Source organism: Panthera tigris, chromosome D1 (genome assembly GCF_018350195.1).
Source record: "Panthera tigris isolate Pti1 chromosome D1, P.tigris_Pti1_mat1.1, whole genome shotgun sequence".
NCBI classification, from domain to species: domain Eukaryota; kingdom Metazoa; phylum Chordata; class Mammalia; order Carnivora; family Felidae; genus Panthera; species Panthera tigris.
Window position 1 is genome coordinate 111,341,074 of NC_056669.1, and position 21,975 is coordinate 111,363,048.

Below are 21,975 nucleotides of genomic sequence, written 5' to 3' on the forward strand. Positions count from 1 at the left end.
CTTTTCCTGTGGTGCGTGATTTACCGGAGAAGGGAGCTGATTAGCAGGTTCGTGCGACACTTGAGGTGACCTCAATGGCAACAGGAGGTGGTGCGCACTTCCGCCAGAGGACAGCGTCTGCTACGGCTCATTTTATGCGGTTAGGACTTAATCCTGCGTCTCCGCATTTGTTTGCCTTTCTCTTGACTGCAAATGGCACCATGTAGGTACGGTCTGGTCTGTTTACGTGTGCAAATTTTGATAAGCTTTACCTTGTTAGAGTAGGTTTGTGTATGTTTTCGGGTAGTAAACGCTACAATAGCCTAGTATCTGCCTAGATTTCATGCATTCGTGGCCTACGTTTTACTTAATATTTTTGATATCTCTAGGCTGCTCAGCTCATCTGCCAGTCTTTCCAAATGTCACACATCTCCAGAATAGTTTCCAATGTATTTATTGGGAAAAAAATCCCCACATAGAAATGGGCCTGCACAGCTCCAGGTCAAGGATCAGATAGGCTTCTGGGGGTTTACCTCGTCAAGTCAGATTGCAAGGAACGTGGTCAGTTCTGTGGTCAAGTTCCCGTTGACTTGGAAAGGGTTAATTTATGAAGGAACTTGAAGTATGTCACCTGTTTGTACGTTGATTTTCTAGAATTGCCGAAATCAACCACTTTCTGAATTTGCATGTCAGGCTGTTAAGTGAATCTTTATCTCCTCGTTTGTCCTTCAGAGACAAAAGCTCTGGGGCGCCTGGGTGGCTCAGGGGGTTAAGCGTCTGACTCTTGGTTTGGGCTCAGGTCACGATGTCATGGTTCACAGACTGAGACCTGCACCGGGCTCTGCGCTCGACCGACCGGAGAGTGTGCGTCCACCTCCTTCGAGCCCACCTCTACGCCGTGTCCCGGGCGGGCGCTCGGTATTGCTGGGAGAGAAACCCCACGCGGGGTGGCGGGCCCTGGCGTCACTCTCCTCAGCGACGCTTCATCCAGAAAGTTTCCTGTTTGTCTAAGGAAACCGGTCTTAAACTCTCCCTCTCGTCAAGAGGCCTGCCAGCATTTTTGAAAAGTCCGTTTCGTATGGTTGACTTTGATTGGGCCGGTCGTCAGGCTACGACAGCAGCTTTTGGGTTACCGTCAGCCTTTCCCCGCTGCCGCTCCGCTCCGCTCCGCAAGCCTGCTTCCCAGACGAGGCCAGAGGCTGGGGATGGGCAGCAGCCTTCTCGGCCTGTTGTTCCCGAGTCAGCAGAGTTCCTGAGTCCTAGACCTGCCAGGCACCTGAAAATGTCTCTGTCCCCTTGAGTGTCGGTGCCTCTGAAAATCCCCGGGACTCCTGTGGGTGGTGAGGAGGGGACTGGTGTGTGTGATGCTACTTGAGGGTGGTGGGCGAGTGGACTAGGGTGGGCCGCGGAGGTCTGGTGCGCTCTGGCTAAAGACCCCCTGTCTCCCTCCCTGCCCCCAGGAGTTTGCGGCGCTTACTAAGGAGCTCAACGTCTGCAGGGAGCAGCTCCTGGAGAGAGAGGAGGAGATCGCGGAACTGAAGGCAGAGAGGAACAACACCAGGGTCAGTAGGCGCACCGCCAGTGTCTTTCCACACAGGACCCCGTCCACTCCCCTTGTCCACATGTCCCCCTGGAGCTGGCCGGGAGCCACGAGTTCAGCGTTCTCACACCTTGTTTGATCCGGGAGGAGAATTAAGGCTATTTTAACACGTGCGGGGGCGGGGGCGGGGGGGGGGGGCTCCCTGGGGGGGGGGGGCTCCCTAACCGGGGACCGAATTGAAGGGGTTCAGACTCGGTTTCACATTTGGCTCCATGGGGGCCCCAGACTGAAAGTGCTGTTTCTCCCACCAGCTGCTGCTGGAGCACCTGGAGTGCCTCGTGTCCAGGCACGAGAGGTCGCTCCGGATGACGGTGGTGAAGCGGCAGGCGCAGTCCCCGGCCGGCGTGTCCAGCGAGGTGGAGGTGCTCAAGGCCCTGAAGTCCTTGTTCGAGCACCACAAAGCTCTGGATGAAAAGGTGCCTCCGGCCACGGCGGCTCTCGATTCGCGCGCCTGCTGGGTGCCGTGAGGCACACGTCGCGTGTTTGTGGGACTGGAGTTTCCTTTTAAGCTCCTCGAACTCTTGTAAGAGGACGGGTCTGTGTGGTTAAAAAGTAGCGGCTGGCGGAAACGTGGGTCTCGATTTGCTGTTACGAGTCGCGTAATGTGATTGATTTCGGGGAAGATTTCGCTCCAATGTGAAATTGAAAGCTGTTGACGAGCAAGCGTGTGAACGTTGGCGTCCGCGAAAGACCTCACCAGCACTCTGTCATGTGATTTGAGGTCAAGGGGACCTTCGGGTAACGGTACAGTAAGGAGAAATGAAACACCTACACGTACAAACTCAGTCCCTTTGTTTCCAGGTGAGAGAGCGGTTACGAGTAGCACTTGAAAGGTGTAGTTTGTTAGAAGAAGAATTAGGGGCCACGCACAAAGAGGTAAGCTCCGGACGTCATCGCGGGAGTCGATTTGAGGGGGTTTCCTTTTTATCCCTGGTCTTTAAAAAAACGCGTGAGACTCGCGGTGGGGACCGTCACCTGTCGCTCACTTTCTGACTGGCGAGCGAGGGCCGGCACGCCTTGCTCTCCGCGCCCAGCTGCGCGGTCTCTTACCTGCCACCGTGCAGCCGAGAATACGTGCCGATTCAGTCACTCGTTTTACTCTGGCTGCGGGACATCACCGCCCGTTTCCCCCGAACTGTGCTCACAATTTACAGTTGTGTCTTTCCGAGAGGAGATTCTCTATCTTTACTTACTTCCTCACCCTCGTATTCAATTCTTTGGTTTTAGCTAATGATTCTTAAAGAACAGAATAATCAGAAAAAAACCCTAACAGATGGAGTGCATGACCTAAACCACGAACAAGAAAATATGCCGAGCACGAATGGAAAGGCAAGTCCTCAGGCCTTCTCTCTGTCTCTCCCCCGGTTCCTCTGCCCGCAGACGTGGGGGCGCGTGCAGGACCGTCTGCAGAGCTGCCGGCAAGGCGCGTGGCGCCCGCGACAGCCGGCACAGATCGTGGGACTTGACCCATTTCCCGGAAGTGCCCTGTTTCTTAGCTCGCCAGACAAGGCTATTTAAGGATTTTTCCCCCACCAGAGAGCTTCTGACGGTTCTTTAAGCCACGAGGAAGACCTCGCCAAGGTAATCGAGCTCCAGGAAATCCTAGATAAGCAGTCAAAGGAGCAGAGCCAGATGAAGGAGCGCCTGGCCGCCCTCTCCGCTCACGTGGCCGAGCTGGAGGAGGACCTGGACACGGCACGCAAGGACCTCATCAAGTCCGAAGAAGTGAACACCAAGCTGCAGCGAGACGTCCGCGAAGTGAGTGGCAGTAGAGGTGGCCACGCCGTCGTCGAGCCGAACGTGGGGTGTCGGTTCGGTCGGTGCCCGGTGTGTCCTTCCTCCCCCGCGGGCTTTGAACTTCGGGGGTTTTGTGGAAGCAGCAGCAGAAGGGAACGGTGCTCCGGGCCCGGGGCGGGCCGCCTCCCCGTCTGCCTGCGCGGCGGACCCTCCCCTCCCCGGGAGAGGCCGGCGGGCGGGCGGGCGGGCGGGCGGGCGGCGAAGCGCCCTCGGGTGCGGACTGCGGGCGGTGCTCGCGGTCCGTTCCGGTAACACCCTCGGCACGTCCACACCGCCACGGTGCTGCCGGGTCGCTTACGGGGCCGCGAGCGTATGCGGGCGGCTCTGCCGGGGGGCCGTCACTGGCCGCCCCTGCTGCTCTGACCTGCTCGCGGGGGTTACGTGCCGCTGGTCGTGGCGGTCAGAGCGAGCGAGGGTGCGGCCCGCCGGCCGTGGGGCAAGATCGTGGGGGAGTGCGGCCGCTTCTGCACGCGTGGTCATTTATGGGAACCTGATCGTTGTCACGGAAACTAGTAAGGGCAGGATGGTCTCGCTGCCCCTCCTCCTGTCCCTGTGAGCTGCCCTTTGTGGACAGTCCCCCGCCCCCGCCCCCAGCCCAGCACGGCCACCTCAGGAAGACCCTCTCAGAGCCTCGAGCCTGGATGTACAGGTGCACTCTGTCTAGTAGCTTAGTGTGGGTGAGGTCGTGTAGGAATTTAAAGCAAAAATATTTGCAGAAATTATGTAACCTGTTGAGTGAAATTATTCTTTGGCGGGGGGGGGGGGGGGAGGAGGCGGCTCTTCAGCAGAGTTTAAGATGCAGACAATTTAGAAATTCATTTCTTAAGACTCATCACTTTTCATGTTGAGACTGCTGACATAAATTCCTTAGTAAACAAAGAGGGCTGAAAGAGGAATCTTCAGGGTAGGGGACAGGAAAGGCAGGGCAGAAAGTTCTGGTTCCATTTTCAGTGTTAGATACCGTGTGATACAATATTGTTACAGGATTAGGCTTCACAGGGTTACTTCCAATTATATAAAAGTTTGCATTTTGTTTCAGTTTGTTAACACTTCTGCTTTAACTTTGGCAACTGGATGAGATTTCATCCATCTTTTCCCCGGGAAAATGATGGTTGTGTCTCCCAGCGTGTGTTTCCGGAGGCCAGTCATCTGTTCTGTGGAAAGCTCACTCGTGTCAGGAGGCAACAGACGTTGTGACTTCCAGGAGATTTTATTATACGTTTCTCGTGAAACACATCGGAAAAAATAAGCCCCGGGGACTGAGCGGCCAGAATCCCAAGCAGGCTCTGCCCTGTGGGCGCAGAGCCTGACACGCGGCTCAACCTCACAAACCTCGAGATCGTGACCTGAGCCGAAATCACCGGCTGAGCCACCCCGGTGCCCCGAGGGTGCCGGTTTTCTGTTTGATTGGAAGATCAGGATTTAGCCCAGTTTCTGTGTCTGGAGTGTGTTAACATGTCCTGCACTAGTCATTTCCCTGTTTTCCCTCTGAAATACCTGCTGTAGGCCGTGGCCCAGAAGGAGGACATGGAGGAGAGGATCACCACCCTTGAGAAGCGCTACCTCGCGGCACAGCGTGAAGCCACCTCTGTGCACGACCTCAACGATAAACTTGAAAATGAGATTGCCAATAAAGACTCTATGCATCGACAGGTAGCTAATTTTGCTGAAGTTCATCCAACTTTTATTAATCACAAGTGCAGTTAAATACCTTTCTCCTGTGACATTCATGTTGGAAGTCAAGTCTCAATGCAAAGTTTCTGGGATCTTGGAACATTGTGTTCAAAAGCGTGGGTTACTTCAACTTACAGGTTTTAATTATTCGGGATTTTATGTAACCGCGTTATGGAGCTGCACTGCGTGATTCTTCCTTCTGCCTTGTTTTAACTGCATGTTAATCTGTTGCCTGTTAGCGCTGTTTCCAAAGGAGCAGGGAGTGGCCAGGAACATGCAGGCAGCTGACCGACCGCTTTTGTTAGTACCTGGGATGGGGGGGGGTGGGGGGGTGGGGAAAGGGCAGGTGCAGAAACATAGTCTGGCGTGAGGACGCGAGTCTCCTGAATTTTGAGAGGCCGCACGTCTCTTTCTTGGTCGTCACGGGTCATCTGGCGTTAAACAGGAGACCCAAACCCAGCTTCTTGGAAACATAGCGAGTTTGGTGTGTTTAGAAGTATGTCATTAGACACAAAAGAATAATAAGAGTCAGGTACTAGGAAGCAACTAAAAATCGTATCGAGGAGCACAGTTTAAGAGCCCGCAAGATGTTCCAGCGGCACCGGCTGGCTCCGTCGGTTGAGCATCTGACTTCGGCTCAGGTCATGATCTCGCGGTTCGTGAGTTCGAGCCCCACGTCAGATTCTGTGCTGACAGCTCGGAGCCTGGAGCCTGCTTCGCATTCTGTGTCTTCCTCTCTCTGCCCCACCCCTGCTCATGCTCCGTCTCTCCATAAATAAACATTAAAAAAAAAAAAAAAAGCATGTAAGTTGTTCCAAATAATGACTGTAAAAGGCAGATCACGAAATACTACGTACAGCATGTGATTTATTTTCTCAGGGTTTTAAAGCGGGATATGTGGTCTTTCTGTACACACAGAGCTATATGCACACAGACAAAGGAGGCTGTGTATAAACGAGTGTTAACCTCACAGGAACCTCGACTTCTACGTGATTTTTAAAATTACTTAAAAAAAAATCCCTTGTCTAAATTTTCCCCATTGATTTTTTTTCAAGAGTGAGAGGGTTTTTCTAGAATAATCACACACTTGCAAAAATAACTCGACTGGCATGAGGCATATTCTCGGAGGCTCTGTGCTGGCCGACGTGCCCACGGCAGTCTGCCCTAAGGAGCGAGCCCTCGGACGACAAGTCTGGTTATTTTTAAGAAGGCTTAGGACCGAACCCTTCTTTCCTTAACTTGGGAAGAACGAGCAAGCTTCTACAGAAGATGGGTTTTCTTTAACGTGTGGGAACTTTGTCTTTTGAAAGACTTCTTTGAAGACGCTGAAGAAAAGCAAGTACTTTGGCGAGAGGTGTTTTGCGCCGTGAAATCGGGCCCCAGGGAGTGGGAGCCTCCTTGCAGAAAGGAAAGGTTTACTCCGAAGCGGCTCCCGAAACGGTTGGCTTCTGTCGGAACTGATTTAGTAGATGTCTGCGTTTAGATTTTGTGTCACTTTAGCACAGGTAGAAACGGCTAGAAGACTCGCTACCTTTTGACGCTTCGCTTTCATTTCCTAGACGGAGGATAAGAACCGCCAGTTGCAGGAGCGCCTGGAGTTGGCAGAGCAGAAGCTGCAGCAGACGCTGAGGAAGGCCGAGACGCTGCCCGAGGTGGAAGCCGAGCTGGCCCAGAGGGTGGCCGCCCTCTCCAAGGTGGGGCCCGCCCTTCCCGCTGGGTCCGGTGGCGGGATGGCGATGTTCGCGGTGGCCCGTTCGTGTACCTCGCCTGTCACTGTTCGCGTCGGCGCGCCCGAGTCCACGAAACAGCTCGGATTTGTTTTCCGTGCTACTTTGAGATCGGAACGCTTTTCAGATGCCAGGCATCCTCCCCGTTTCCGTTGCCTCCGGTTCTGTCAGCTGTGTGCTGTTTCCGGTTGGCTCGATCTAAGACTCGCTGCTTCTCAGGGTTAAGTCAGCGACTCAAAGCTCAAGAGAGCAGCCTCGGATGAGAGAGGGACAGGGGTGCCCGGCTGGCTCAGTCGGCGGAGCGTGGGACTCTTGACCTCAGGGTTGTGAGTTTGAGCCTCCTGTTGGGTGTGGAGCTTACTGAAAAAAATAAATAATTTTTAAAAAGGATACAATTTTTCTCAGAAATAGGAACATCCTCTTCTGTTTTAAAAATAATCAAAATAAATCTGTAACAGATTTTTTTATTAAAAAATTCTTTTGATGTCCATTTATTTTGAGTAAGAGAGGGAACGTGTGCACGTGCTCGAGCAGGGGACGGGCAGAGAGAGAGAGAGAGAGAGAGAGAGAGAGAGGGCCAGAGGGAGAGAAAATCCCAAGCAGGGTCCATGCTGTCGGCACAAAGCCCGACATGGGGCTCGAACTCACAAACTGTGAGATCATGACCTGAGCCGAAACCAAAGGTCAGACGCCCAACTGACAGAGCCACCCAGGCATCCCTGTAATAAGTAAATTTTGAAGTAATTCATTCACTGGTTCAACAAATACAGACGAGGCCTGTGCCAGACACAGTCCCTGCCCTCCCAGCTCTCACAGCCCTCACCACCCACGGGGGGAAGCCAGCGGTTGAAGAGGCGGTTTCCAGACGTGACGTGGTCGGTGCCGGGATCGAGTGATCCACACGGGCCGAGAGAGCACATGACCCGGCAGACGGTCCAGCCTTCCGGGTCCTCGGCCGAGGGAGCCTAACGCGGGGAACCTGTCCATGCTTCTGTCTCACCGGCTCCCGTGCAGTGAGGGCCCCACTGGGAAGGCGTAGGCACGGGATGCTGACCCTCATGGCTGACGTCGGGTCGGGCAGGTGGTACCGGGCGCCCACAGACCGACAGCTCCAACAGAGCCTCTCCTGTCCTTTGTGATCTGCGTGTAAAATCTCCGTTTCTTTTCTCCCCTGTCCTCTCTCCTGTCCCCGGTCGGCCTTGCAGTCCGACCCTTTATCTTCTGGACACTCTGCTGCTGAGGAAGCTAAACTGTCGGAACTCGCTTCCCAGCTTAGGAAGGTAGCACGTGTGCGTTGCTCTGTCCCGCTTGCTGCTTCCTGCTGTCCGTGCTCAGGGACCACGGGCGTCTGCCGGGGGAGGAGGCACCGTCCACGGATCCGGGGCCCGGGGTGGGGACGAGCACGTTGCCGAGCCCCGGTCACCAGCTCGGAGGCCCACCGCTTCCCACTGGCACGCGTGAGGCCGGTAGGGCGTGTGAGCAGGCGGAAGGCCGCTCACGGCGTGTCGCGCGTCGGCACGGCGCGTGGTGCGGGACGGCCGGCTCTTGTGACCCCGCTGTCGCCCACAGGCCGAGGAGAGGCATGGCAACATCGAGGAAAGGCTGCGCCAGATGGAGGCCCAGCTGGAGGAAAAGAACCAAGAACTGCAGCGGGTACGTGTCTGAGCGGAACGGCCGCACGCCTGGCGGTGGCTGAGGATTGAGGCGCAGGCTGGGGCGGTGGGGGTGGGGAGCGGTGCCTCGCACGTGGACGCCAGGCCCCCCTCTCGATCCCGTCAGGGGTGCAGTGGCCTCTGGCGCGAGTTGGACGCTGGTGAGCGCTCCTAGCGTGTGGACGATGTTCTCTGGACGCGCGGGCCCCGTAGGCAGTGCCGCCCGGGGTGGAGGCACCTGCACGGCTCATCGGCAGCCACTCGCGGTGCACGCGGGACCTTGCGGGTGCCCCTCGGCCAAGCCAGAGGCGCTGGCCTGGGGTGAGGCCCGTCCTAGAGGAGTAGTCTGCTTGCTGAGGACGTGACATCGAGGTCCTGAAATCAGGTCATGGGCCTGACCTTGGTCCCCACATCCTGAATGACTATCGAGACGTAAAGGCGTAGGTCGGGGTAGGTGTTCCTAAGAAGAGGTAAACCGTAATTGAGACTTGATGAGAAGGAGGCCTGTGTCCGTTGAATCCCCTGAGACTTTACCCTGGAGGGGCTGGTCGAAGGGCCACATGAAACACCCAGGAGGGGCGCCTGGGTGGCTCAGTCAGTTAAAGCGGCCGACTTCAGCTCAGGTCATGATCTCGCGGTCCGTGAGTTCGAGCCCCGCGTCGGGCTCTGTGCTGACAGCTCGGAGCCTGGAGCCTGCTTCAGATTCTGTGTCTCCCTCTCTCTCTGCCCCTCCCACGTTCATGCTCTGTCTCTCTCTGTCTCAAAAATAGAAAATAAAACGTTGAAAAAAAAAATTAAAAAAAAAAGAAACACCCAGGAGACAGACCAGGCAGCGGCCACCCTGCCTTGGCACGTCCATCCGAGGCCGTCAGGTTTTGTTTTCACCGGAAACTCATGTGCTTGGCCCTAGGTCGCAGAGCATCAAACGTGAGTTTCCGGGGAGTGAAGGTCCTGACGCTAGCACGAGATCGCGTGTCGGCCGACCCCGGCCTCCCATCACACACACACGCGCACAGGCAGACGCTAGCCTCTTGGGCCAAGAATTCGACCTTCCTTACTTAGAGATGCACTTCATTTCTTTCAGGACTGGATTGTAGTTTGAAAGGACAGGCGTTGAGATAAGGATTCTTCTATAACCGAGGCAATTCCAAGGAAACTTCTAAGCTGTTTTGCTTAAAAAATACGTGGGTGCTGATCCCTTCTTGGGAGGCCAGGGTCTTTTCCAAGTGATGGCCGTTGCCGTGGGTTAGGTGTGACGGTCATGCTTTCTGTTCACTGCTCCCAAGGGAAGAGGTGTCAGCACGCGTGTCTTACAGATGAGGGGACGCAAGCAGGGGCGGGGCGGCGGGGGGGGGGGGGCTGACCGTTGCCCGGCCTGTGGCGTGTCCCGTGGGCTCCTCCTCCTACCCGGACCCCCTGGCTGCAGGGCACATGTCTACCCCGTGCCCTATGGCCCTCCACCCAGGAGGAACCCCCAAGTGCTGCCGGCCTGTTCCCGCCGCTTCTCTTTTGTGTTCGTCAGGATATGGGGCAGAAACGAGCTTTTTAAACCTTGCAGTTGGCGACAGTTACATAAAACACAGACCCGTGAGCTTTGCTGTTACGTTTGAAAGTTACTTGAGGTAATTAGTTCCGCTTTTTTAATACAAGTGTCCGTTACAAAACCTTCAGGTGATGTGTGACTATAAAGAAAAACAGATGAAAGTCTCTCTCACCGCTGAATTTTTCCCAAAGTGGATTTTTTTTTACCTTTCGCTTTTGTCTGTGGATTCATTTCTTTCTCCCTGAAGCCGGATCCGAGCTTCTGTTTATGCACCGGGCGATTCCTCCTCCCGTGTGTGGATAAGCTGATCCCCTTGAAAGTTTGCTCGTTCCTGCGTGTACATCTGCCTCCTGAGCCCGTCTGAGGGCTCATAATCAGGACGTTCCTGAGGCCCCTGCGTATTTCGTTTCCCAGAAACAACGGGACCTTCTAATGGACGATCCCTCGGGGGCACGTTCCTGCGGTTCTGTGCCCCGCTGGGTCGGTTCCGGCAGTGACGCACAAGCGCGCCCAGGAAGGCTGCGGGAAGGGGCAGCCGAGGACCAGGACGTCCTTGGCGCGCCCTCGGCGCGTCTGCGCTGGCGATCGCACTCTGGCTTGAAGCTGGTGTCTCCTCTTCCAGGCAAGGCAGAGGGAGAAGATGAACGAGGAGCATAACAAACGTCTGTCGGACACTGTCGACAAGCTCCTTTCCGAGTCTAACGAGCGGTTGCAGCTTCATCTGAAGGAGAGGATGGCCGCCCTGGAAGACAAGGTAGGACGGGACAGGCGGCGGCTGAGGGCTCCCGGCCTCACACGGGAGCCCCCTCGCGTCGTTCTTTAACGCGGAAAGACCACAGACCGTTTCCCACTCCCCGCTGAGTTCCCAGCGTCCCGTCCCTGCCCGACGTACGTGTGTGGGCAGGTGTGTGTGACTGTCTAGAAGAGAAGTCTGGCCTGGGAAGGGCCCCCGAGAGGGAGCACTTTAGGCTTTTGCTAATTGAGACTTAAGGAGTAAGGTGGCTTCGTGCTAATCAATAAATGGCACAGAGGTAGCCACAGACAGTACCTAACTAAGTGGAGTGGCCGTGGGCCGATAACCCTTTATTTACAGGACCTGGCGGTGGCTGGACGTGGTCGGCAGGCCCTCGTTGGCCAGCCCCACGCTGGGACCCGTGTTAGGTCCAGCCCTCGCCTGGTCCTTGCGTGGGGAGCCGACTTCTAACCTCGTGTATGGAGATGATGCTGTAGGAGTGCGCTGTTATGTAAGGCATTTAATCAGCTGAAAACAGGTTCTCCTGTTCCATTTCCTGCCTTCTCTCTTTTCATCTGGTTTGGAAAAAGTCTAAGCCTGGACTCTTACACAGTCATCATGGAAACACTTTAGCTGTAACAGGAGGGAAGGAGTGTCATAGGATCTATGCCAGAGAAGCTCTGGTGGAAACAGTTGGATTTGGACCTGATAAAACCGTCCTGGCTACACCCGTGTCCCTGAAGATGAGCCCAGAGTTTTCCCTGTGATTGGCACTGGGAGACACCAGTGAGCCCTGCTAATCACGTGACACGCTTATTTTGCATAAAAACCATTAGGAAGTGCATTTTATTACACCCACGTAGGGTTCTTACCTCGCTGCCTCCTTGATCTCTGGGCCCAGCCTTAAGGTAGAGTAGTTTTGTCTTAGACTTGAATTACACGTACGAAACTTAGGTCATGTTTCCCAAGTGACTGGTGAATTATCCTAAAAGCTAGAACGGACCAGTTTAACTAATTAAAATAAACTTACGAACTTGTCGTACTTACATTCAGAAACTGATCCGTGAAGAAATTGTACACGGACCAAGTATTACCAAAGGCTGTTCCGGTGGTTTCAAAGACCGCATTTCACTCTGTGGGCATGTGACCCTGTTCGCTGGTGTAGCCACACGGTCCGTTCCTTTTCCGTGCTGCGTTATTGTAACGAGAAACATAGCTATGCTCTATGCACTGTTTTCGAGAATCAGCAGTAAAGGACTGTCTGTGTCTTTCTCAGAACTCTCTATTACGAGAAGTTGAAAATGTGAAAAAGCAGTTAGAAGAAACGCAACGTGAGAAGGTACTTCCGTCTCTCAATCCTTCAGAGATCCGTCGAGACCGGAAAGGAGCAGGTGTCCGCTGGGGCTCCCACTTCCTCCACGGCGGGCCCCCGCTGTGCTTTCGAGCGGCCCCACGCTCGCAAGTCTGAACGGCACGCGTGTGGCGGAGTTGGAGCCGAGCAGCCTCTGGGTTCAGATTTCTGAGTCCCTTCGGGGGTCCGCTCGAAAGCTAAAATGTTCGCGTAAACCTTGCGTTGAGTGCAGCGTTGCCCAGCAGGAAGGTAACAGGTGACGCGGGTGTCATCCCAAGGATTCTCGCGGCTGCATTTGAAATGGTCAAACAGGCGGGTGATGTTAGTTTTCATGCAGCCCGATGCAGGCAACATGTTATTGTATCGTGTAAATAGTATAGACGTGAAGGAGCTACTCTACATTCAGTCCTTGTTTTCCACATTCAGTCCTTGCAACCCACGGGGCGTCTCACGGTTCCATCCCCTGTGGTCGGGACCGGCCCCATTTTGGGCGCTCAGTTAGCCCCGTGCGGCGGTGTCTGCTGCCTGGGACGGCACCGCCTAGGGGGTTGTTGTGCGACCGAAGCTCCTCGTCGGTTTTGCTCCCTGGTGCTGCGTGTGCAGACGTGAGGCTGGGCTGCGGAGGGTCCACGAAGGAGCACGTGCCTATTGCACAGAAGGGCCATTCCCCCACCGCCCAGAAAGCCCTGCTCCTCTCTACGTAATTAGGAAGAAGGGTCAGTGGCTCGGTGTTTCTCCTCTGTAACCTTGCTGTGCCTGAGACCTGAGTGTTCAGTAGGGTTCAGGACGTTCACTTGGTGATCCGGGTGTTTACTGGAGGACTCTTGGAGAGAACGGTCTTGGGGTTCGTGACTGCTGAATTCACCCGTTGCGGTCATGACGGTTGACATTTGAGCACACTGGATGCAGATAGCTTTTTCATTTTTTTTAGTTGAATTCTAACGAACCTACACTGTCGGGTCAGTTTCAAGTAGACAGCATAGTGTTTCAATAATTGCGCACCTTACCCTGTGCTCGTCACCATCACTGTGGTCACCGTGTGTCACCATACGGAGTCCTTAGGGTATCACGGACCGTATTCCCTGTGCTGCGCTTTTCATCCCCGTGACTGCCTGATCTTATATCTGGAAGCCTATGCCTCCTAATCCCTGTCGTCTCTTTCGCCCACCGCCCCCACTCTCCTCCCCTCTGGCAACCCTCGGTTTGTGCTCTGTGTTTAAGGGTATATTGACGCAAGTGATCGTAAACCTTGCCTGCAGCGGGTGTCATTGTCGTTTGCTGCTTTGCAGGATCGGCTCCTACTGAACGTGGAAGCACTGAGGGCTGAATTAGAGCAGGCGAGACTGAGAGGCTCTTCCCTTCACCACGGGTATGACATTTCCCGGTTCACAGATCTGTTCCAGATGCTTCCCTTTGCCACGAATATGACCTGAACCAGCCCACAGTTACACACTAGAACCGTGGGTGTGCTGTGGTCTGATGCGAACCAGCTCCCAGGTACTGATAGCTGACGGTGGGGGGCACTGCCTTCGCCATGGCTCTGACACGAACCAGCTCACAGACACGTATGTTAACACCTGCTGTGTATCTTCGAGAACGAGCCCTTGGCCATATGGGCAGAGTGACCTGATGTGGCTCAGGGAGCCGGTAGCTTAGTAGCTGGTGAGAGGGAGAAGTAGAACGTCGTTCCAGAGGATAGGCTTGGACACCCAGGAGACCGGGAGGCATGACAGAGCTCGCAGCCGCAGGAGGAGGTGTGGAAGGTAGGGAATGGTCAGTTTCTGTCGTGGGTGGGTTAATTTGCTCCCCCCCTCCCCCCCGCCGCGCAGTGTGGCACCGATGGTTGGGGATAGGAGGGGTCCAGCATGCCAGGTGAGGGCCCGCGTGCCTGGGAGCCGTGGTCCCTTCCACAAGGCCAGTGGGGTCGCCATGGGAGTGGCCGCACGGCCATGATTGTGAGGGTCAATTTGACATTCATGGCGTTAGCACAGTGCTTGTAGTTTGTCATGTTTTTGAAAAGACTCTGGAGAATGGCGTGTAGTCACTTTAAGTCTGTTGGGACAACTGTGAGTCACCTGTGAAGGAGTGAGTCGGCCGGCTCGTGGGCTGCGTCCCGCAGACAGTAATCGTCAGCAAGGTATTAGAAGGTCTCTTCGCTTCTTTGTAGGAAATAGTCACCGTGTGAGAGTCCCGCTGGAGCGAGAGTCGCTCGAGTAGCTGACTGGGCCCCCTCAGGTGCAGGGAGCAGGCTCCTGCTCCGAAGGCAGGCCCGCTCGGGCCACACAGGGGTTTGGGTGGCTGCAGACGGGGGCTCTCGGGAAGGTCGAGGGTGTGCTGTGGCTGTCCCTGTTGAGCCTGCTCGTAGGAAAGAGGAGAGGTCAGCGAAGGTCGGGTCGCGAGAGGCTCTCCCTGTCCGTGGAGCCGCCGGTGGCACAGCGAGTGTGCGTCCAGAGAGGGAAGGGCACGGGAAGACGGGGGCACAGGGCGGCCGCTCGGTTGGCTGATGGAGCTCCTCGCCGGCCAGAGGCCGGTGTCGCCGCTCAAGGGCTCGAAGACGCGTATGTGTGAGGAGGCCAAGCGAGCAAACGGGAGCAAAGCAGACGCAGCACGGGCCACCGGCGTGCACGTTGGAGTTCTCCAGGGAAGGGGCCGTGCAGGCACCTGGAGGCTGGCACCGTGGGGCAGTTGCGGTAACAGGGAAGCCCACGCCCGTCGCCCGCCTGAGGCGTGCTGGCCAGCGAGAGGGATAGAGAGGGGCCGTGCGCTCCCGTGGTGCGGAGGGAGCGGCCGCGGTCACGGGGGGCCCTGCGGTCTGCAGACGGCGGGCAGGAGGCCGGTCGGGAACGGGGTCTGTTTGAAGCCGTCTCACGTAGCGCTCTCCCGTGTGGTGGCAGAAGACACGCTGGTGGGAGCTGTGTCGCCGTGAGCACGGGCGGGCCGCGGGGACGGGACTGAGGAGGTGGCAGGCAGCCCGGCCAGCCGAGCCCTCCTGGCACGACCTCCCAGCCAAGTCTCGTGTCCTCCTCTGGCAAGACGGGATGGCCTGGGTTGCGGAGGAAAAGAAAGGTGACGGACCGACTTCCACACGCAGGCGGGGCAGATGGGACAGAGCTCGGGGATAGGACTGGATGCGGGGTGGCCGGGTCGGGGGCCCGGGAGCCCGAGACAGGGTGTCAGAGTCAGGGGACACTCGTGAGCCTCGGAGGAGCCACGAACCATCCCAGACCACACGCGGGGTGTCACGTGTAGCTCTCACCGGTTGGCGACGTGCCGTGGCCCCGCAGCGGTGACGCTAGGCCACCTGAGCGCAGGTGAGCAGTTCCGCCGGGAATAGGGGGACAGGAGGAGGGAAGGGTGGCTGTGGCCAGCGGGCAGTTCGGACTTGGCTGTCTTACAAACAAGCAGTCCCCTGAGGCAGCGTTTCTCGAGGACGTTTCTTTAAAGGCCGCAGAGAGGAGCGCGAAGCACGCAGAGGAGACGTCCTGTCACGCGGGCTCTGTCTGCAGGCCTCGCGGGGCGGTGCCCGGGGCCCCCTCTTTAGTTGATGTGAATCAGATGGGCGTGTTCTGTCTCCCGAGACCATAAGGATTTCTGAAACGGAAGGCAGCCTCTCTTCTTTTCCAGAGAGCAAGGAGCCACTGGACTCCCGTGCAGGGCTCAGGTGTGGAGGGTGAGCCCGTGGCCGAAGCCGGGCAGGTGGGCTGGCGGGTGCTCCTTCACCTCTGCTGACCGCTTCCTGCCCGGAGCCTTTGCTGAGGGGGGCAGGTGACAGCCCATGTCAGTGACCCCATCCTAGGGGCTCAGGGCTCCGTCGAACTTTTCTGGAGACTGCTGTGGCCAAGGGGGACGGTTGTCTGTCAGTCTAAGTGCACGCAGGCCAGAGACGCTTTTGCCTTGGAAACACCGGGTGCATCGCCACCTCCTGTTCACGGGAGCTGCGAGCTGCGGTTCCCGAGGATCCTGCCATGGGTGCCCCTGAGGTGCCGGTTAGTGGCAGGAGGAGGGATGCCCGGGGTCACCGGGCCTCACAGCGAGGGCCTCGGCACGCGCGGGAAGAGGGCACTTGAAGGCCAGAGGGACGCACGGGAGCGCTTCCTGGTCAGTCGGGCAGCAGGTGGCACAGACACGCAGGGCGACAGGTTGACTGGGGGCGGGTGCCGAGGCCGAGCACAGGCCCTGCTCCACCTCGGGGACGGCTGGGCCGCGGCGAGGCGTTGCCCCTGCTGGGCCCGGGAGACCCTGTCTCCACAGGGCCTGGCTGGCGGGCTGGGACGGGAGCCAGGAGAAAAGATGGCGTCCTTGGAGACCTTCTTCTGTGACCTCAGTTTCCAAATTGGCGGGTTCTGGCCTGGCTGACAAAGTTCACTTCTTGTTGATAATGACCTTTTTCTTCCTCCCCCCCCCCCCCCCCCCCCATATTTCAGGCGACCGCACTTGGGCAGCGTCCCAGATTTCAGGTTCCCTCTGGCGGACGGCCCCACGGATGCCTACAGCAGCGCGGTGTTGCGCCCCCGGAAAGGCCGTGTGGCCGCTCTGCGAGATGAGCCTTCCAAGGCAAGGACCTCCGTCCTCCGGGGGCTCTCGCGGGACCCGCCCGCCTGCTCCAGTGTCCCCTGCCTTATCCTCTGGCTGTGAGGCTCTTCTGGAACCAAACTGCTGATAGGCCGCTGTCTCTTGTCCCCTTCCCCCCTTCTTCTTTTGCTGGCTCACAATTTACTTTGTAGAGCTTTTTTCCTTTCTTTTCGAAGAGTAGAAATGTGGATTAAGATGGGACCTACTGTTAAGCACAGCACAATGCTAATTAGTACAGTTTTGAAACACTAATGAAGATTCAGTGAATAGCGTATTCATCTTTAAGCAAAAAAGAATTCGCGTTTGGAGTTTAAATACTTTCGTACTTTTGTCTCTTCGGCAGCATATATTTTTATCTACTTGTGTATGTTTTCAGCACCGATAGTCATTGAACGAGTTTGGGCCAGACATCATCCCAGACCTAGGGCTGCAGCATGACCGAAAAAACCAGATGAGGGGCACCCGGTGGCTCAGTCGGTCAAGCGTTCCACTCCTGATTTCCGCTCAGGTCACGATCTCTCGGTTTGTGAGATCGAGCCCCGCGGCCCCGCATGGGACTCTGCGCTGACCGCGCCTGGAGCCTGCTTGGGATTCTCTCTCTCTCTCTCTCTCTCTCTCCCTCTCTCTCTGTCTCTCTCCCTCTCTCCCTCCCTCTCCCTCTCTCTGCCCCTCCCCCACTTAAAATAAAACAAAGAAAACAATAAATAGATAAAAAGTCAGAGGAGAGGCCTGCACCCCTATCCGTGCGCAGTGTAGTGAGGAGACACCAGCAGCGAATGGGAAGTAAAAGGTGGTATGTGTGTTAGTTGTCTATTTCTGCCTGACAGATGATTGACAAATCCCTGCAAAGGCGAGTGGCTTAGGAGGAACGCTTCGCAGTTGCTGGTTTCTGTGAACTTAGGAGAGTCTTAGCTGGGTGATTGTGGCTCAGGGGCTCGTGAGGTTGCACCACCAGGAGGCTCGGCTGGGGCTGGCGGGTGCACCGTGCGCTCCCTTGCCTGGGTGTTGGAGGCAGGCCTCAGGTCGTCGCCACACGACCTGCCCGCAGGCTGCTTGGCTGTCCTCCCGGCACAGCAGCGGCTTCCCCAGAACTCACGCGGAGAGAGGGCAGGCAGAAGGTCCCAGAGCTTGTGCCGTGCTAGTCTTGGGAGCTGCCCGCCTTCACTTCCACCACGTTCTGTGCGTTAGAGCTGCAGGGCCAGCCCACACTTGGGGTCCACCCCTCGACGGGGGTGGTGAAGAACTCGTAGACGTAGTTTGAAACCACTACCGTGTCAGATGGGAGTAAGCGGGGAGAGGCAGTCGGGTGTCGCGAGTTGTGAGATGAGGAGGGAATGAGAATTGTAAACTCAGACAGACAGGGAGGTATCGCCAGGAGGGTTACGTTTGAGCACTGGCCCGAAGGAGGCAAGTGAAGGAGCCGTGTGGATAGATCACAGGTTGGTGCCAGCAAGAGGTGCTCACGGAAGGGACCTAGGGCACGAGAGAACGTGACGGGCGGGGGGGAGCCCCAAGAGGTCGGACCAAGGGGACACGTCCGGTGAGCAGTTGGACGCTCCATTCTGGGCCTCAGGAGACCTTGACTAGAGGGAAGGATCAGAGCCAGAACACGCTGGTGGCTTCTAGAGGCACAGGCCACATAAAGTCCCTAGGTGGGCCCCTGTGGATAGCCCCACAGTCCAAGGGCGGCTCTCTGGGCACTGCCCAGCGTGGCAGCGGAGAGAGGGAGACAGAACTGGCAGAGACCAAGGGGTCCCGACAAGTGGTGGGAGGAGCCCAGTGGGCCAGGTGCTCAGGGAACGGGGGACCGGTGGGCCTGGTCGTGCTGGGTGGGGCCAGGCAAGGTGGAGGCCGAGGACCACGGTGGTCTGGTCCAGGAGCCCTTGTGCTAAAGCCCACTCGCCCAAGTTCCAGAGTCTGTGGAGACACAGTAGGGGCAGCTTTCTGGAGGACTTGAACTCTGGTTGGGAGCAGAGACGCAGGGCTAGCTGGAAGGAGACACAGGGTAAAAGTTCTGTGGTTTCTGTTTTGTTATTTTGGGGGGAAAAGGGGGAAAACATTTTTAGGCTGATGTGGATGAAGTTAGAAAGGCGATCATCCAGAGAGAGAGGGCGGAACGATGTCCCTGAGCCAGCCGAGGGCCTCGTGCCCGTGGGTGGGGCTGTCTCGGGGGGCGGGTGAGCAGGAGGGCAGGAAAGCCTCCAGGAGAGTCGCTGCTCGCACCCGCGCCCTGCTCCTCAGGCCACAGGGTTTGGGCTCGGCCGCAGAGGCGCCTCTGCCCCACGAGGGCGGCCCCGAGAAGAGCAGGTTCGCGGGCTGCTCCTGGGTCCTCTCTGCTCCTTCCGTTCGGTCACACCAGCCTCAGGAAGGGAGGCGGGGGACGCTCCAGTGGCTGCACGTCCCCTACCTGGAACACCAGCGAGCTGGTGGGGCCGCAGAAGTACACTCAGATTTAATGGCCTTGTAACCGCCCACGGGGGTGGCTGGCTGGCACCGATGTATTTTTTTATTCCCATTTTTGTTCCTGATCTGCTCGTCCCACCCTGTGGGCGATGTCACAGAAATGCCCACGTCCACGGAGGCACGAGCGTCGCAAGGGGGTCTAAGTCATAGGCCGCCCTCCTCACCTGTGCCTTAAGTACTGCTTGCTTCGTAGGTCAGCAGCTTGTAAGCACAAGGCAGTTCCCCGCTTTCTTTGGGCTTCCAGTTGAAAACTTTTCAAGTTTCTGACAGATTTCTTGTAGGTTTCTGGAACTGCGTTGTTGTTTTCCACCTTTGCCGAGATTGAGTTTTTTTACTTACAGGTACAGACTCTTAACGAACAGGATTGGGAACGTGCCCAACAAGCTAGCGTCCTAGCAAACGTGGCACAGGCGTTCGAGAGCGACGTCGACGTGTCTGATGGCGAAGACGACGGGGACACGCTCTTCAGTTCGGCCGCTCTGCTCTCGCCCAGTGGGCAGGCCGATGCCCAGACGCTGGCCATGATGCTGCAGGAACAGCTGGACGCCATCAACAAAGAGATCAGGTACACGTGATCGTGCGCGGCACCGCAGAGACCACGGTGTCTCCGAGGGACTGTTACCGCGCTCAGGAAGGTCTGGAACAAACACTCTGAATGCTCTGAGTGTCCCATAACGATAAAGCTCCTTCAGTTCTAGTTTAAGAATATTGTGCGATTCCCCTAGGTTATAAAATTCAGTTCACCAGGGCATCTGTCCACAGTCGTGGACAGGTTCGCGTAACCTCTGGGGAAGGGCGGAAGGTGTCCAGTCCCTTCCTGCGGGTGCCCAGTGTGCGCCTGCGATGCTCCTCAGCGTCCGACCGAGGTTCCAGGGTCGGCCAGGGCGCGGAAAGCCGAGGGCGCGTCGGGGAGGCCTCCCTGATCCACAGTGCAGAGGGAGGGTGTGTGGGGCGGGCCGCGTGCATGAACGTAATGTGTCGAAATCGGTCCATTGTAGAGCGGTGAGTGCTCAGGGGGCGTGTGTTTGAATCATTTTACGCTCGTCACTATTTCAAGGGTGTTTTCTTTAGAAATCCTCTTAGCAGTTATGGTAGCGAATTTACAAAGCTCTGGTCCCGCGGAGGCAAGAGAACCCAGAGCCTGGCCCTCGTGGAGACGGAGGCGGCAGGGTGGGCAGGATGGTGGGCCCGGGGGCCCGGGAGCTGCTCTGTTTTGGAGTCCTGAGGTCCCGTGGGGAGCGGGCACGTGCTAGTGACCCTGCTGCCGTGGATCCGGGTAGAGTCACTGTCCACGTTTCGTTCTTGGGAAGCTAGCGCAGGCAGACGTGCTCCTTCCTGCCTGCAGAGAGCGGGCGGTGAGGACAGACGCCAGCGGGAGAAGCGGGGAGGAGCGGTGGGCTCTGTGGAAGCCGTCCCCCCGTCAGGTCAGCGCGGGAGAGGAGAGAGGGCCCGCGCTTCGGCTTTGCTTTTGTGTGGCGTGTGGCCAGGGAGAAGCGATCTTCCTTCATGCGAGTTGACCAGATAGAAATGGTCAGTCGGTCCGGGGACTTGTCCATCACAAAATAAGCTCTCGGGGTACGTAAACAGAGCTTTCATCGGAAAGGTCGCCGCGTGGATCTCCGGTGTTAACATGGGCATAAGTAGTGATGTAGTCAAATGCAGAAATTGCCGTTTCCTGATGCACTGCTCTCTGGCAGTGAAGAGTGTTCGCCTTGAATTCCAAATGAATGGAGTACAGTGGACTTGAATCCGGGAATTCAGAGGAGGCTGGTCGAAAATTCCATCAAATAAACTGGTTTGAATTCAGGCTTAAAAAAAAAACAAAAAAAAAAAACAACTCAATGTTTTCATCTAGTCTAGAGGCTTCAGTGTCGGGGAACTCCCAACTGCTCCGTGGGTCGGTCCTTCGGTTAGGTCAGAGGTCCCGATTTCCAGTTGCAAAACAGGTACATTGACGTGTCTGAGAACTGGGAAGGTAGCAGTTGTGAATTCGCAGCTCATCGTACGGCGAGAGCTGCCGGTGAGCCTCTGGCCGAATCTGAGCGCACAGGAGTGAAATCAAACACGGTTGGTGGAAGGAGCTTTACGGGACGCCCTGCAGGAGTCCCCCCTCGTGTCGTCCTGAAACCGGGTGTGTCGAAAAGACACTAGAAGGGGGACCGTTCTCGCTGAGGTGGGGTCGGAGCAGCCGTCCTTGGAGCTCACCGGCCCGCACGTTCGCAGCGCGGGAGCAAGCACGGACTTGTCGCGCAGCTGCGTTCACGGGTTGGCCAGGGCGGCGAGGGTGACCTGTGTGCTTTCGTTGCAGGCTCATTCAAGAAGAGAAGGAGAGCGCGGAACAGCGGGCGGAGGAGATTGAGAGCCGAGTGGGCGGCGGCAGCTTAGACGGCCCCGGCCGTGTTAGACCCGCGGGCTCCGGCGCCCCGCACCCCGCGTCCCCGCTCGCGGGCCCCTCCCCTCCACACAGCGGGCGCTCCACCCCACGGAGGGGCCCGCACAGCCCCGCCAGGGAGGTGGACAGACTGGGGGTCATGACTCTAGTGAGTATTTGCCTCTTCTTCCTGCGGCGCTCCCCCCGCCCCAGCCCCCGACTCAGGTGCCAGAGTCTACGAATACCGTTCTGTCTCGTGTTTTACCCGGAAGGAAAGCCGGTTCATCTGTCGCGCTCAGAGGTGCGAGAATTTTTAAACCGGCCAGCGTTTAGTCATTCAGCGGTAGCCGGCGACGCACGGATTGTGCCGTGCGGGGGAGCGGGTTAGCCGTCGTCGCGAGCTCATCGTCAGGGCTTTTAGGTGTGTAACTTCGGATGTGGGCCCGCACCAGGCACCGTGGCTCCGAGGGGCGTGTTCTTGTTTTCGGGGAGTCGGCGGTTTCACCACAGTAA

General features: G+C 57.0%; 1 protein-coding gene across 4 annotated transcripts in view; it reads left to right on the plus strand.

Moving 5' to 3' along the window:
* Window positions 1–21,975, plus strand: part of PPFIA1 (PTPRF interacting protein alpha 1) — a 90,623-nt gene that overhangs the window by 40,055 nt on the left and 28,593 nt on the right. For 3 of the 4 annotated variants that reach the window (XM_042957595.1, XM_042957593.1, XM_042957594.1), the window contains exons 3-16: window positions 1,440–1,541; window positions 1,831–1,995; window positions 2,381–2,455; window positions 2,807–2,908; window positions 3,116–3,337; window positions 4,883–5,029; window positions 6,610–6,744; window positions 8,347–8,430; window positions 10,595–10,726; window positions 11,982–12,044; window positions 13,346–13,425; window positions 16,481–16,610; window positions 19,433–19,656; window positions 21,400–21,631. In XM_042957595.1, coding sequence (XP_042813529.1) covers window positions 1,440–1,541; window positions 1,831–1,995; window positions 2,381–2,455; window positions 2,807–2,908; window positions 3,116–3,337; window positions 4,883–5,029; window positions 6,610–6,744; window positions 8,347–8,430; window positions 10,595–10,726; window positions 11,982–12,044; window positions 13,346–13,425; window positions 16,481–16,610; window positions 19,433–19,656; window positions 21,400–21,631 — 1,893 coding nt within the window. Of the gene's footprint in view, window positions 1–1,439; window positions 1,542–1,830; window positions 1,996–2,380; window positions 2,456–2,806; window positions 2,909–3,115; window positions 3,338–4,882; window positions 5,030–6,609; window positions 6,745–7,982; window positions 8,058–8,346; window positions 8,431–10,594; window positions 10,727–11,981; window positions 12,045–13,345; window positions 13,426–16,480; window positions 16,611–19,432; window positions 19,657–21,399; window positions 21,632–21,975 lie in introns of all 4 variants that reach the window. The other variant, XM_042957596.1, reaches the window with a different exon arrangement.